The sequence below is a fragment of the Carcharodon carcharias genome, chromosome 32 (genome assembly GCF_017639515.1).
Source record: "Carcharodon carcharias isolate sCarCar2 chromosome 32, sCarCar2.pri, whole genome shotgun sequence".
Taxonomy (NCBI): Eukaryota; Metazoa; Chordata; class Chondrichthyes; order Lamniformes; family Lamnidae; genus Carcharodon; species Carcharodon carcharias.
Window position 1 is genome coordinate 7,407,819 of NC_054498.1, and position 16,760 is coordinate 7,424,578.

General features: G+C 45.2%; 1 protein-coding gene across 2 annotated transcripts in view; it reads right to left on the reverse strand.

Annotated features, from left to right (window-relative positions):
- The window catches only part of LOC121272114 (SH2 domain-containing adapter protein F-like), a 204,501-nt gene that overhangs the window by 58,260 nt on the left and 129,481 nt on the right, over positions 1–16,760 (reverse strand). The window contains exon 4 of one of the 2 annotated variants that reach the window (XM_041178566.1): positions 16,144–16,317. The exons of the other annotated variant lie outside the window; for it this stretch is intronic. Coding sequence (XP_041034500.1) covers positions 16,144–16,317 — 174 coding nt within the window. The remainder of the gene's footprint in view (positions 1–16,143; positions 16,318–16,760) is intronic. 2 annotated transcript variants of the gene reach the window in all.

The following is a 16,760-nucleotide window of genomic DNA, read 5'->3' on the forward strand; positions in this document are numbered from 1 at the left end:
TCAATAGCCTGCTCCCGCTTTCTCCCCATACCCTTTCGACCCAAGACCTATATCTAACTCCTTTTTGAAAGCATACAATGTTTTGGTCTCAACTACTTTCTGTAGTAATGAACTCCACAGGCTCACCACTCTCTGGGTGAAGAAATTTCTCCTCATCTCAGTCCTAAATGGTCTACCTGATATCCTCAGACTGTGACCCCTGGTTCTGGACTCCCCCACCATTGGGAATATCCTTCCTGCATCCACCCTGTCTAGTCCTGTTAGAATTTTATAGGTTTCTAAGAGATCCCCCTTCATTCTTCTGAGCTCCAGTGAATATAATCCCAATCGACTCAATTTCTCCTCATATGTCAGTCCCACCATCCCAGGAATCAGTCGGGTAAACCTTCGCTGCACTCCCTCTATAGTAAGAACATCCTGTCTTAGATAAGAAGACCAAAACTGCACACAATATTCCAGGTGTGGTCTCACCAAGGCCCTGTACAATTGCAGCAAGACATCCCTGTTCCTGTACTTGAATCCTCTCACTATGAAGGTCAATACACTATTTGCCTTCTTTACCGCCTGCTGCACCTGCATGCTTACCTTCAGTGACTGGTATACAAGGACACCCAGGTCTCATTGCACATTCCCCTCTCTCAATTTATAGCCACTCAGAGAATAATCTGCCTTCCTGATTTTGGTAGCAAAATGGATAACCTCACATTTATCCATGTTATACTGCATCTGCCATGCATTTGTCCACTCACTCAGCTTGTGTGTGTGATTCAATAAGTTGGGCAGATATTAAGAGGAGACAGGTTGTTTGTGGAGGGGCGATTTAAAACACGAAAAGGATTTTCCATTTTTAGATAAGTGGGGTGTTTGTTTGAATATCAATGGGGAGTCAGAGGCATCAAGAAACATGTTTAAATCTTGTCGGAGTTCCATAGGTATATAGAAGTAGAGGTTTTATATTTTTATTGACCCAAAAGCAAAGACAAAATGGGAACGTGAAAGATCTTATATTTGGAAGGATTTGAGTTTCAAAGTGGTGGGAAAACAATGGAACCTGAGATGAAAGGGGAAAAATGATATTTCAGAGTTACTGTATAGAGGCTTAAGGGAATTCTTGAGCTTTTGGGCTGTTGAGCTGGAGCTGTGAGATGTAGCAGCTGGAGCTATAGATGGAGGTGTGGGCTGAGAGAGGATGCAGTTTGAATCAACCATCCAGTCAAGCCAGTAAAGTCTTGGGCTGCAAAAAGAGTTTTATTCTGAAGTTTGCATCTCCGCCACAGAGTGGAAGAGGGGTAGAGATCATGTGGTATGCCTTCTTTGAGGCTATAGTGGTTGGCCATGGGTGATATTACTGGACTTTTATAGTTAAACATCTATAAAGGAGTTAAAAACAAAAAAACTGCGGATGCTGGAAATCCAAAACAAAAACAGAATTACCTGGAAAAACTCAGCAGGTCTGGCAGCATCGGCGGAGAAGAAAAGAGTTGACGTTTTGAGTCCTCATGACCCTTGTCGAAGGGTCATGAGGACTCGAAACGTCAACTCTTTTCTTCTCCGCCGATGCTGCCAGACCTGCTGAGTTTTTCCAGGTAATTCTGTTTTTGTATCTTTAAAGGAGTTTTGCCTAGAAGGTATTTACTTGTGTGTCTGAACAAGTAGAGACTGTTTTTGGGGAATGTGTTTTGAGACTAACCTTAATTGTGCAACAGTAATTTTGTGTGCTTAAGTTTTCTTTTATTCTCATTAATAAACTTTTACTTTTAATTTTTTAAATCCCAAAAGTGTTTCTGGACTCTTGCTGCTGAGATCAGTATGTCGTCCTCTCGTTTTCTGGATACAAAAAAGGGTATGATCTGTAAGTCAAATTTCCCTCTGGGATTTGGTTTGCGCAGGCAACTAACATGGGCTGAGGTTATAACAATACTACCTTTAACTTCTTTAGTTAGCCACCGATGCTGTGTCCTTCCCTTTGATTTTTTCTTTCTCATTGGAGTGCATCCTTTCTGAATTTTTTGAAGTATCTCCTTAAATGTCTGCCACTTCATCCCTACTGACTTATCCCTTTACCCAATTTCCCAATTCACTTTAGCCAGCTCCGTCTTCATGTACTCATAATTGCCCTGATTTAAGTTTAAAACACTGGCCTTAGATCCACTCCTCTCTCCCTCAAACTGAATGTGAAATTCAATCATATTATACTCACTGTTACTTAGGGGTGCCTTCACTGTGAGGTCCTTAATTAGTCCTGTCACATTGTACATTATCAGATCTAGTACGCTACATGTATGTGCAGCAAGAGTGTGTGCGTAATGTGTGTGCGTGCAATGCAAGAATGTGCGCAGTGAGTCTGTGTGTAGGGTGAGTGTATGTGCAGGGTGAGTGTGTGTACAGGCTGAGTGCGTGTGCAAGGTAAGTGCATGTGCAGTATGAGTGTGATGTGCACGATGAGCATGTGCATGCAGCGAGAATGTGTGCGCGGGAGTTGTGTGCAGGATGAGTGTAAGTGCAGTGCAAGCATCTGTCTGCAGGGTGAGTGCACCTGCAGGGTGAGTGCATGTGCGCGCAGTGAGAGTGTGCACGCAGTGTGTCCATGCAGAGAGTGTGCATGTAGAGAGAGTGTGCGTGCAGAGTATGTGCTCAGAGTGTATGTGCGTAGACAGTGTGTGTCCAACAAGAGTGTGTGCAGTGTGAGTGTATGTGTAGTATGAGTGTGGATGCAGGGTGTGTGTGCAGGGTGAATGTGTGTGCAGTGTGAGTGTGTGTACTGTGATTGTGTGTACTGTGAGTGTATGTGTGCATACAGTGTGTGCATGTGCAGCGAGTTTGTATGTACAGTGTGAGTGTGCGCACATGGTGAGTGCATGTGCTGTGTCAGCACACATGCAGTGTGAGTGTGCGAGCTGCAAGTGTGTGCAAAGCAAGTATGTGCATGCAGCATGAGTGTGTGTGCAGTGAGAGTATGTGCAGCATGAGTGTGTGTGCAAGGTGTGTGCATGCAGCGTGCGTGTGAACGCAGCAAGACCATGCGTGGAGTTAGATTGTGTGTGCAGTATGAGTTTAGGTGTGAGTGTGTGCAGTGAGAGTGCAGGTGGGCAGTGGGAGTGTGCATGCAGCTTGAATGTGTGTGCTGTTTGAGTGTGCACACAGGTGTGAGTGTGTATGCAATGTGAGTGCAGTCATGAAAGCAGGTGTGAGTGTGTATAGTGAGAGTGCAGGTATGAGTGTGTGTGCCATGAGAGTGAGTGTGTGCGTAATGTGAGTGAGAGTGTGAATGTATGTGCAATGTGTGTGCAGGTGTGACTGTGTGAGTGAGTGCAGGTGTGAGTGTGTGTGCATTGTGAGTGTGTGTGCCGTGTGAACCTGTGTGCAGTGTGAGCGTGTGTGCATTGTGAGCGTGTGTGCAGTGTGAGTGTGTGTGCAATGTGAGTGTGTGTGTGCAGTGTGTATGTTTGCAGTGTGTGTGTTTGCAGTGTGTGCAGTGTGTGCAGTGTGTATGTTTGCAGTGTGTGTGTTCAGTGTGAGTGTGCACAGCATGAGCATATGTGCAATGTGAGTGTATGTGTAGTGTGAGTGCAGGTGTGAATGGGTGTGCAGTGTAACAGTGTGTGTGTAGTGTGAGTACAGCTCTGAGTATGTGCAGTGTGACTGTATGTGGTGTGTGTGCAGGGTGAGTGTGTGGTGTGTGTGCAATGTGAGTGTGTGCACAGTGAGTTTGTGCAACATGTGTGTGCAGGTATGAGTGTGTGCAGTGTGTGCGTATTTTACACACTGTATTGTGAAGTTCTTTGCTGCAGATGCTCCGTTATTGAACCCTTTTGGTTAATGAGTTTCTTCCACATCTCAGATAAGAGAGTGAACGAATTCCCCAGGTTTCCCTGTGTTGAATCAGTCCAATGCAGATTGAACGAGCTCTGCACGGAGCAACATCATTAACCTCCGGGTCAAAAACACATTTCACACTAACCGAGTTATACACAGAGCACAAGAGATCTTCAGCAAATTAGGATCAGCTTCTTTGCTGGATTAGACCGGTGATTGGACATATTTCAAATTCCTGCCCTTTGCTGTTCCAGGTGTGACCAGAACTGAACCCAGATTCTATTTACAGGACTTTTCATAAGCCTTTCCTTTATGCTCATCAAGGTCAGGAATGTGAGATAAGGAACTCTGCTATTTCATGTCAACATCAAACACCCCCAGGACAGGTGCAGCACGGGGTTAGATACAGAGTAAAGCTCCCTCTACACTGTCCCCATCAAACACTCCCAGGACACGTGCAGCACGGGGTTAGATACAGAGTAAAGCTCCTTCTACACTGTCCCCAGTTACACTCCCAGGGCAGGTACAGCACGGGGTTAGATACAGAGTAAAGCTCCCTCTACACCGTCCCCATCAAACACTCCCAGGACAGGTACAGCACGGGGTTAGATACAGAGTAAAGCTCCCTCTACACCGTCCCCATCAAACATTCCCAGGACAGGTACAGCATGAGGTTAGATACAGTGTAGAGCCCCTGTTTAGTTATAGGGATTCTGGATATCTAACTCTACTGGAAAGTGAGAAGAGAGTGGTTTTGGGAGGTTGATAGTTTATCGTTTGAACAGCATTTCCTAAAACCCATATTCACAATAGAAAAATCACAAAAACTCTTCTCAGCTCATTTCCTGTCTGTCTGTAAAATGTGCTCAACAGGGGATCGGGATTGAGAGGTGAAGTAACAATGCACGTGGTCTCCTCACAGGAACAGAATGTTTCTGATGGATTTGACGCTATCCAAAATGTTAAGCTGTCTTCACTCAGCTGTGATTCAGTTGATAAACTTCAACCAACATCCTTATTGCTGTTTGTGGGAACTTGCTGTATCTAAATCGGCTGCTGTGTTTCCTACATTATAACAGTGAATACACTTCCAAAAGTACTTGGTTGGCTGTAAAGCGCTTTGGAATGTCCTGAGCTGTGTAAATGCAAGTCTTTTCTTCTTCAGACGCTGATCAAGCTGCTTCAATCACTGTTTGTTTTTTGTTCAGTTAAATTACACTCTTCACTTGGGACCTTTTGCTGTTTTTTTTCTCAAATCATTACAAGTGGGAGTGGTTACTCCTTCGGCCATTTTCTCAATAAAAAAACTTATGAAGTAAACACAATAAAAGAGGTGGATCCTGCAGACTTGTTTACAGTCTGTGAGCTGTCTAAATTTAGCTGGTCACTTTAGGAGGATGGGGTCATGGAGAACAAGACGATATGATCCATTTGAGTGCTTAGATGATATCATTACCTCCCAGTCGTGGTTTGAATGGTTAGTGTGTGTTCTGAACACCAAACCAAGTCTCCAGTCGCTCAGTGACATTTTATTTAATATGATCAGATCCTGGACTGTCCCTGCCTCTCTCCCTGTGTCTTTCGCTGTAAGCACTGCATTTTTCTCTCTGATTATTGTTGCTCAATGTAATTTTTATGTGTTTCATTTTCTTGATACTTTTTCCCTTCTCTTCCCTCTCCACTCCCCTCTTCCATCCCTTCCCTGAACCTTGTCTTCCCCTCCCCCCCCACTTTCCTCCCCCATTGCCCTCCTCTCCACCCCATCCCTCATGTCCAACCCTGCGCCGCTTTGTCACCCCCTCCCCTCCCCCACCTTGTGTCCTCTCCTCTCCTTCTGCTCCACAGGGCGTCATCCACAGGTTCCTAAAACTTTTCATTAACTTCCTCAAATGGCCATTATATGTGAGTCACCCCAGTGAGAACTTCACTGCCTTTCATCCGATGAGAGAGAGACGAGATAGGGAGAGAGGGAGAGACACACACACATAGATGCGCGTACACGTACACACAGATACAGGAACACGTGCGCGCACACACACACACACACACACACATAGATGCGCATACACGTACACACAGATACAGGAACACGTGCGCGTGCACACACACACACGCAAATATACATGTGCACACACACGCAAACATACATGCGTGCACACACACACACATGCAAACATACATGCGCACACAGACACACGCGTGCAAACACGCACATAGGACAGAATCTTCTGGCTGGCGTGTTGGTGGTGGAACCCGCACGCCAGCGCTTAAAATGTCGCGCACTAACATCATGCGAGCGCCCCGATGTCAGCGCGTGGCATCGCGATATTTCAGTTGGCGGGACGCGCGGCATCGCCAGTAATTAAAGGCCTCGTTAAGGCCATTGACTCTCCAATCGACCAGGATTTTGAGGGGCCCGTGCAAACTCTGGTTCGGCGCACAGGCCCAATGGGCAGGCGGGTAGGTGATTTTTTTCTTTTTACAAACCTCATCCAGTGGCGGGATGAGGTTTGACGTCGGAATTTTTAAAATTGTTATAAAGTTTTTAATGTATTGCATTAACACGTCCCATCTCGTGTGACGTTTTCACATGAGGGGCTCATGTTCATGATTTTTTTTATTTTTCTGTTATTAAAGTTTCACTGGTTTTCAGCGCTCTCCCCGAGGCTAGCGCTTTGCCTCAGGGAGATGCGCGCTCTGTCGTGCACAATGTGCGAAAAGAGTGCACTCTGATCCCGCTGGGCGTCACGCTGGGCGGGCCTTAATTGGCCCACCCACTTAAAACGGCGGCGGGGCCCGTTTCGGCAGCGGCGATCGGCTACTCGCCCACCGCCCAGTCGGTCAGGCCCGCCTGCCCATCAAGGGCAAAATTCTGCCCATAGACACATACACACAGACAGACATATTTTTAAATGAACTATTTATTGACCAGCGATTGAAAAGTATTAAAAGCATCAACACTGCTGATACAGCGACCTGCGCTAAACCTCTTCATGTCTCTCTCTCTCTCTCTTCTTTTCAAACCTATCTCTTTGACCAAGCTTTGGGTCGCCTGTCTCTTTGCGTGGCCTGGTGTCAGATGTTATTCGATGAAACATCCCAAGATACTTCACACAAAAGGTTACTAGGTTAAGGATGCTATATAAATGTATGTTGTTGTTGAGAGTATTGAGGCAGGGTATTAGATGGGGAGGGGCATGGGTCAGGTGATACAGAGGTGGGATGGGGCAAGGCCCATAGCAGGATTGAAAGACAAGGATAAGGATTTTGAACTTCCAGTAGTTATACAATGGGTTCAGTACTCCAGGGCCTGAGGATCATTGTTTAGTGAACGTTGGGAGCTTAACTATATTTTAGTCCAAGTTAAGGGTGTTTGGGAGGGAAGGGTGGGATGGGGGACATGGTACATTGCAGATAACCTCAATCTTAAGAACTTAAAAGCTTCACTGTGCTTAATATCCTCCCTATACTGGGAGCAGGTGAGGACCCTTATCGAGGGATGGCCAGAAGTAAGAGGCCAACTGGACAATCAAGCCTGTCTCACACTTAGTTACACAGAACATACATAAAAGAAACAGGCCATTCAGCCCAACCAATCTATGCTGGCAATTATGCTCCATTTGATCCTTGTCCCACCCTTCCTCATCTCATTCTATCAGTTACTCCTTTCTCCCTGATGTGTTTATCTAACTTCCCTTTAAATATACCCATCATAGCGAGTTCCACATTCGCTACACTCTCCAGGTGAATTAGAGGGTGGGGGGAATGTGGAACTCGCTATGAATTGCTGATTGGATTTCTTAGGGACTATCTTATCTCGATGGATTCTAGTTTTGCTCTTCCCCTCAAGAGGAAACATTCTCTCTCTCCTGTGGTGACTCTCCCACACAACCTTTCATCATTTTAAAGATCGCCGTATTACCACGTGACACTCCCTCCACTACCCTCCTCCCTCCCCACTGCGGCTCCTGGGAGATGGGGGTGGAAAATAGAGGGAAACCCCCAAACCAAAAAGAGAAAGAGTCGTCTGTAAAATTACTCTTTGAGTTATGGAAAGCCAATCCAGGAGATGGCATGAGCAGAGTGATGGACAAAGTGAGTACAGCTTTGACAAATCATGTATGTTTTAGCCCTTCTAATTCATTTACAGGATGTGGGCATCGCTGGCTAAGTCAGCATTTATTGCCCCTCCCTAATTGCCCCTTGAGAAGGAGGTGGTGAGCCGCCTTCTTGAACCGCTGCAGTCCCTGTGGTGTAGGTACACCCACTGTGCTGTTAGTTACAAACACGGTGCTTGATGAAGGTGTGCAGATGATTCGTCACCCCAAGGCTCATTTCCCAACCCCTCTCCCTTAGCAACAGGGCCTCCAGCGCAACGCAGAAACCCAATTGCCCAAGGGGCCCCAAGCCAACTGCACAGGTCCGGCAGGAAATGCCAGCTTTAACCCAAGGGTCAGACACTGGCATGGCTGCACCCGGCCAATGCTACGGGCACATCATTCACCCGGAGAGGCTGCAGCTGATGGAAGAGGAACAGGGCCTGACATCTAAAGAACCCAACAGGCAGAGAGAGTGACTCAAGGATTCATGAAATGATGTACAAGATTCAAAAGGGCCAGTACAAACTCAAAGGACTGAATGGCCTCCTCTGTGCTGTACTAATCTATGATTCACAAGTTCAGCAAGCATTTGTGATTTGTAATTTCTCTTGTCAAGTGTCTCTCTCCCCTCTAACCGCTCTCTTTGTTGTAATCTTTCTCGTCTTCCTCAGTTTTACCCCTCACACTAAGATCAATGGCTCCTCTTTTACAAACCTCCCCCCCCCCCACGCCCCCCCAGCTCCAAATACCTCATCCTCTACCTCCCCCTCCCCCTAATTCTCACCATCTTTTAACTATCGCAGGTCCGACAGGGAGTACCAGCTTTAACCCAAGGGTAAGAGGCTGGCGTGGTTGCACTCTGCCAATGCTGCGGGCACATCAATCACATGCTGCAAAATCACAGTTTCATTTCATGGAGAGGGAATAACGTTGAGCCCTTGTTCCTTATCCCAATGCTGATCTGGTTAAAACTATAGCACCCTGCCTTTCCTGGATATATACAAATCTATCCTCCTGGCAGTGACTGACCCCTTGCTGGGCAAGGGTTTGTGGGTGTGGCGGGTTGGGGTGGGGTGGGGGAGGATGGGTGCCTCGACTGAGGACAGAGTGGGGCTCCGCTCCCATGGTCAAATAGCCTCAGCTCTCACACGAAGAACAGGGGCAACACTGGAGGTCGTATGTTTCTTAAAGGACCCCCAGCCAAAGCCATTATCCTCAGGAGATAAAGAAAACAGAAACATTTAGAGTTAATAAGTCATTGGTTTCAAAGTTTTGGTGTAAGTCACAGCAAAGAATCAGTCAGTATCCAAAACATCTAGCACCAAGTGAAAAAGAATATCAACAGAAAAAGTGCAGAAAGATTTTTTTTAAAAAATAAATTATTTATTATGTACAAATGAATGCATGTGTCACATGATTACAGCAGTCCATTAAGAAAAAAGAATTACATCATGGATCTTCTGTGCTGAAGGAGGTTTTAACATGCTCGGAACACTGTAAAACATCACACTGTTCAACAAGGGAAATGATATCCAGGTCAGTTCACACACAAGACATGCAGATCAACTAGGTTAACTAGCGTGGATTAAGCCCACTCGCCAGCAAGTGTCCACAGCCTGTGATAGTCTGGGGTTGGCATGCTGTGTTCAATACAGGGTGAAGGTCTGCTCATTAGGAATAGCCAGGAGAGTGGGGAGAGTTGGGATGGGAGGTGAGGGATACTTGGGGTGGGCAGCATACTGGGGTGTAGGATGGGTTGCCTGGGGTTCACATACCTGTCGTTTCACTCCTCCCCTTCCCCAGAGTGCTGCCTCTTTGTGGGGGTGGTCTGGGTTCCAGGGGTACCTCACAAGCAGCCAATCTTTCTTGGGTGAGCTCAGGCAGAATGTCAGGCTATTCTGCTTTAAAAGGCATCACAGGCCAGCCCACCACCTCCCGTCACCCCCACCCCCTCCCATCACCATCTAGCTGCTGTCCACACGCGCTGCCCTTTGGAGGTTAGAGAATGTTGATGGGGAATCCGACTGTGAAAGACCTCACAGTTGAGCCCACCTCCATCCTTGGCCAATATCCACACTTGGGTACTTTCCAGAAGGGGTCATTCCACTGGGTAGCAATCAGGATCGTAGCTCACGTCGATCCTGACACTGGGAATCTGGTCAGGAGCAAGGACCCTGGGCCAATTGTTTTTGACAATCCCAGAACCTGAAAGGCTGATGGGAATTGTAGCTCCCACAACGAGCACACTTCCAAATTCAGAAATCTCATTCATTACAAAGTATGGCTTGAGTGCTAATTACGAACGTGAGCTAATTACAAATACTAATTAAATAGACTAATTACACTTTCTAATCATGTACGTTAACTAACTACAATAACTAACTAACCACATACTAAAATTACCAACACTAACTTCAAATGCATTAGAAATACTAATTTATTACAAATACTAACTATATAAAATGACAAATACTTATTGCATATAGTAACTAATTACAAATATTAATTACATATACTAATTGCCAGCCCTAACCAATCACATATACTAACAGGTAAGTTGTCCGTGGCTTTGCCCACATTCAGCTGATGGATGTAGGACTTTATGATATGCAGGGCTGTGATGGAGTTGGCATATGGATATCAGAAGCCGGCATCACAAAGCCACTTAGTAGCCAAAGGTTGCAGCTATGTCATGACAGTTGACATAGCAAAATTCCATGTGAAATATTGATAGGAATTTACAATGGGAAATACTGATGGAAAAGCATGATCAAAATCTGACGACAGGAAATAAGATCTGTGGAATCTAGCCACCATTTTAAAAAAAAATAATCTACAGATGTTTCCAAAAGAAATATTCAGATCAAAAAGAAATTTGCAGATTAAGGCTTCATTTTGCTTTGTCAATGAGATTTTCAAGTTGTGTTAATGATATGTTAATTGTATTGTTAAGATTAAGGATAAACAGGGTAGACGGTATTGGTTGATTAAGTATCTTGAACATGTATAAAGAAGGACTGGACTAATAATCGTCATGGTACTGAACTAGGAATCCAGGAGCCTGGACTAATTATGTGGAGAAATGAGTTCAAATCCCGTGAGAACTGGAGAATTTAAGGTCAATTAATTAAATACTGGTGACAAAGTAACTATTGGATTGTCATAAAAGTCCATCTGGTTCACTAGTACCCTTTGTATGCCGAGGTGGTCAAGAAGTTAAGGTGATGGATTACTATTCCATTGTGCTTTGCCTGCTTGGGTTTGAATCTGTCCTTGTCCATGATTTATCCTTTGCTTCTGTGTGTATGGGTATAAGAAAATGGTATCGGGCTCAAATTGGGACTAATCTAGGGATCAGAGTAAGTTATGTCTCTTTTAGGGGACGCCATTTAGCGAATTAGTTAATTTGTTAATTAGTTTATTTTTGCTAGTTCTCAAAAGAGTATAAAAAGGGACTGCTGGGGCACTGGTGTGTTGGTAGATGGGAAGGAGGCAGAGAGATGTAATGCTGCATGCTGTAAATAAATCTACTATCAAGAGAAGAATCTAGGTTCATACTTCACTTTCTGTGTCTAGGTTCATACTTCACTATCCAGCTTGGATCCATTTAACAAGTTACTGATCTATATAGGTCAGGAAGATTTCAGGTCATTCCTTCGTCTGCACTGTGATAGCTAGGCCAACAGAAGGTGGTGGTGGAGTGCGGTGGGGTGGGGTGGGGTACTGAAATTTGCTTTGGCGGGCTGGAATCCCTCTCCTGATCCTAATCTGGTGATGAGCCAATGGGACTGAGGCCAGGAGGACTGAGGCCTTCATGCATGTAGGAGTGGGAACGAGAGGGGTAGGGGGAGAGGAGGGAGTGGTGGTGTTGGGTTGGGAGGAAGGGCAGTAAATAACAGGGAGAGAAAAGGAGGAAGGATATTTTAAAGATGTTTGAAGCACAGGAGGGCTTCTACATTCAGATACTGTTAAGAGACCTTGTATTTTCATTATTCATTGTTATATAAAACTTTACTCGTTAATTCATCAGTGGTGCCAATTCAAACGAATGGTACCATGCCCAATATGATCTAATTATAGTCACAGCTCACAGATTTAACACATTAAGTTATCTTTTATTTCACTTTTATTTAAACAGACACTAGGAACCCAGTCAACCTTCTTTTCCGGGGGAGATGGTGACATCATGGTAATATTACTGGACTAGTATCCCCAAAGGCCCAGGCTCTGGGGAGAGGGGTTCAAATCCCACCACGGCAGCTGGTGTACTTTAAATTCAATTAATAAATCTGGAATTAAAAGCTAGTCTCAGTAATAGTGACCATTGTAGTTTGTTGTAAAAATCCATCCAGTTCACTAATGTCCTTTAGGGAAGGAAATCTGCTGTCCTTACCCAGTCTGGCCTACATGTGACTCCAGCCCCACTGCAATGTGGTTGACTTTTAACTGCCCTCTGAAATGGTGTGAGAAGCCACTTGGTTCAAGGGCAATTAGGGATGGGTAACCAATGCTGGCCTTACCAATAATACCCACGTCCCATGAAGGGTAAAGTAAAATAAAGTTGAAGTGTAGATGAATCATTTTCAAACAGAATGGAGGGGCTGAATGGCCTCCTCCTCTTCTTGCGTATATATATTGGAGTGCCACATTCTGTCAATCACAACTGAACATCACTTCCCAAGTTGGCCATTGTGGAACCATAAATTGGTCCTTTCAAGCCTGTTGTTTAGAAAAAAATGGCCACACATAACAATGAACAGGGTGTTAAAGAAATGGAACAAAAAACAATTTGTATTTCTATAGCGCCTTTCATCTCGGGACATCCCATGGTGCTTTTCAACCAATGAAGTCCTTTATGAATCGTAGTCACTGTTGCCATTTCTGAAACAGAGCAACCAATTTGTGCACAGCAAACTCCCACAAACAACAATGTGATAATGACCAGATAACCTGATTCCTGTTTGAGGGATAGATATCAGCCAGGACACCGGAAGAGTAACCTCACTCCACTTTGAAAGCATACCACGGGATGTTTGACATCCACTTGGGAGGGCACACCAGGCCTTGGTTTTAGCATCTCTTCCGAAATGCAGCACCTCTGACAATGCAGCACGCCCTCAGTACTGCACTGGGTGTCAGCGTGAATTATGTGAAAAAAAACTCACCTTTCAACGGCCCTCACTAAAATTAAAAACAAATTATTCTGGGTAAAAGTTTGACTTGGCACGCAATACTATAAATATCTATATTATAATTTTATGAATAATATATTTTTCCACACTTGATCATTCTTAGAACTGTTGGCACATTATTAAGGGCTAATATTGCTGTTCCGATTCTGAACTGATGCATTAGGAGCTGTATTATTGTAGGCGGGTTGGATTCAGAACGAGACAGAACTTGAAAGGATATCAGTTTGGCAAAGAAGTTGGTGCTGCACATAAGAAATAGGAGCAGGAGTAGGCCATTCGGCCCCTCGTGCCTGTTCCGCCAGTCAACAAGATCATGGCTGATCTGCTTGTGGCCTTGACTCCACTTTCCTGTCTGTCCCCCATAACCCTTGACTTCTTTGTCAATCCAAAATCTAACTCAGCCTTGAATATATTCAATGACCCAACCTCCACTGCTCCCTGGGAAGAGAATTCCACAGACTAGTGACTCTCTGGGAGAAGAAATTCCACCTCGTTCTGTCTTAAATGGGAGACCCCTTATTTTGAAACTGTGTCCCCAAGTTCTAGATACCCCCCCGCAAGGGGAAACATCCTCTCAGCATCTACCCTGTCAAGACCCCTCACAATCGTGTGGTTCAATAAGATCACCTCGCAATTCTCCTAAACTCCAATGAGTATAGGCCCAGCCTGCTCAACCTTTCCTTATAAGACAAACCCTAACTCCCAGGAATGTTGATCGCACAACATTCTATACACAGTAAGATCCCACAAACAGCAACTGGAGGATGAGCCACCTGCACTTTAGAAGAGTCACCTGACATAAAAGGAATGGGAAGAATTTTCCACAGTGTTAAAAGGCAGGTTTTTTTTTTGTTTTTAGAAAAACAGAAGTTCTTTTTGAAACAGAAGACAATTTGCCAATCTCTTTCTTATAGATCTCCAACTCACCTATCGACTTTCTCACCATTTCTATCCCTCATCTCTACTCACCGTCTCGCCACATCCTTCACCCACCTTGCTTCCCTCAACCTATCCACCTCCTCCCATCCCTCAAAACTCTCCAGAAACACATCTAATTTCCTCTTGCCCCAACTTAACGTTGCCTGGGAGTGCTCGATGGGGACAGTGTAGTGCTCGGTGTTCGACAAGTGTGATATTTAATATCTTATGGGCAAGTGAGTATGTGACGCTGTTGCTAAATGTATTTTCATGTTGAGTAACTTGTGCTTCACAAAGGAAACGAGCTGGTTAACTTGGGATTTGCAGTCGCTGAAAAAAAGGGAAGAAAGGACTCTTTGGTCAAACCAAACAGGCAGAGTTTGGTACGAAAATAAAACAGACAGTTAATTGTTAATCACAAGATGGGCTAAAAGACTGAGAAATTGAATACTCAGTTGAATTTATAACATAAATTATGGTTTTAATCGTGTAGGAGCTCACCATCACAAGGAGTGGTTGACGTGGATAGCAGGGGTGCATTTAAGGGGAAGCTGGACAAACACAAGGGTAAAAGGAGATGTTGACAGGGTGAGATGATTGCAATAGAAGGCAGCTTGTGTGGATCATAAACACCAGCATGGACTAGATGGACCAAATGGCCTGTTTCTGAGCAGTAGGTTTGATGTAATACTATCTGAAAATCAACATAATTAACGGGGGGCAGGCTTGGTTAGGCTTTAATAGAAAAGTGAAAAGAGGTAAAGAACGTAGAGCACAGAAGGTAGCAATCTTCAGAAGAGATCGAGAGTGGGGCCTCACTGGTGAGAATAAGGAGTTTCCTTCCTCTTGGTTATGAATATGGTGAAACCCATCCTGCTCCGCCACCTCAGGGCTGCATCTTATTTCAACTTGTCCCCTGGGGTCCCAGAGTGTTAATATGACTTCTGTCCTAATGATGTGTTCTGAGTAAGTTGTATAGTTTTAAGACCCAGCTGCATAAAGGTCTTTTCTTGTAGCTTATGTGGACTTTATAGAGTTATGCGTAAAGCTATTAAGTGTGGGGATTTCTTGAACCTAAACAGCAAGGTCAACATTCTCCAACAACTTATTCCAAAACTCAATTACCCTTGGGGTAGAAGGTGTCCCATCAACTGCCCAGCTTACTCCAAATCTTCTCCCTTTAAGGGGGATTTGAAGCCTTTACCAGATGGAAGAGTTTGCCTGGGAGCAATGTCAGTTGTTTTGTGAAGCAGTAACACTTCAATGAGGTCAAATACTGGCTCGGATCAGTGAAGATCCGGAACACAAAACCAACATCGTCCATCAGGCTGGATGCTTATTTGTAACACAGTCAGTCCTAGTGCCCCAGTCCAACTCCTCCAGCAGGGTAACCTGTGGAATCATACAGCACAGGAAACCATTCGGCCTATTTTGCTTGTGTTGGTTGTTTGAAAGAGCCACCCGATAAGATCCAGTCCGCCTGCTCTACTCCCAGAATCCTGAAAATCCTTCCTTTTCAACTATTTATCCAGTTCCTGTCACAGATGAATCTGATTCCACCACCCTTTCAGGCGGCACATTCCAGATCATTACAATTCATGACCATTCCCAGTTCCCCTCTGGCCCTTTTTGCCAATTCTCTTAACCTGTGTCCTCTGGTTACCTCCCCTCCTGCCAGTGGAAACAGTTTCTCCCTATCTCCTTCATCACAACCCCCCTCATCATTGGGAACACCACACGCCGTTGGATCGAACGTGACAACAAAGCAAGTCGTTGAAGTGAGTGAGAGGGAGAGAGAAGATGGGGAAAGGCCTTGTTTGCCCTAGTTGGATGGGACCTTCTACTGACTGATCACTGGACAAGCAGCTGTGGGGAAGAGGTGGTTCCCTGGCAAAGAGATTAAAACCTAGGTCAACATAGGAGAGGGAAACTAACTGATTGGTTTAAATAATGACCCAGATCTGTGTCACAATGCGTAGTCAGGAAACAGAGCAGGTTTCCCCATCCTTCCCCCACCCAACCCCACCACCAGTGCCCCCCCCCACCCCCCCTCCCCCCACCCCTTCATTTAAAGCAGTTACACTTTAGACCATAACTGACTGAATTCTTGGACCCACCACTGCTGTCTTCAGGAACAGGTTGCGGCTGCACGGGCTGTGAGTGTAGGTGGTGATGCTGATGCAGGAGGTGGCAGTGAGAAACCAGGAGGTCCCCTTCAGCTTTTGGCGTCCCGCTGTCCAGTTGTCCTACTGGTGGAGGCCAGGGCAGCTCTTTTATTACCTTAATCTCTACTGTAGAGGGTGGCGTAGAGGGGGAGAGGGGGGAGGGAGGAGTCAGGGGTGAAGGGAAGAGGAGGACAGGAGAAAAAAAGAGAAATGAGAACAATCAGGCAAGGTTGAGCAGAAAAGTCTTAGAAAATGTTTCAGGTAAAGCGAGAGAGATAAAACCTCTTGTATAAGAAGGATAAAGGTGAGTGCAGAGCGTAAAATCATTCTCCTTCCTCCAATGGCACTGGTGGATGTGGCACTCCTGTAAACCTTACTCCCCGAGAGTATCGCAGTGACGTTGGATCGCTCACAGCTCCAAATCTCAGTGGCAATATAATACTAAGTTACTGTTAGTTACTGGACTCAATGGGAAAACTGAGATAGTGTTACCATTCAACTGGAACGCTCAGTACCCTTCTCCACACGCAGACAGCAGGTTATGGATCCAGGCTCCACTCTGGTGCAAC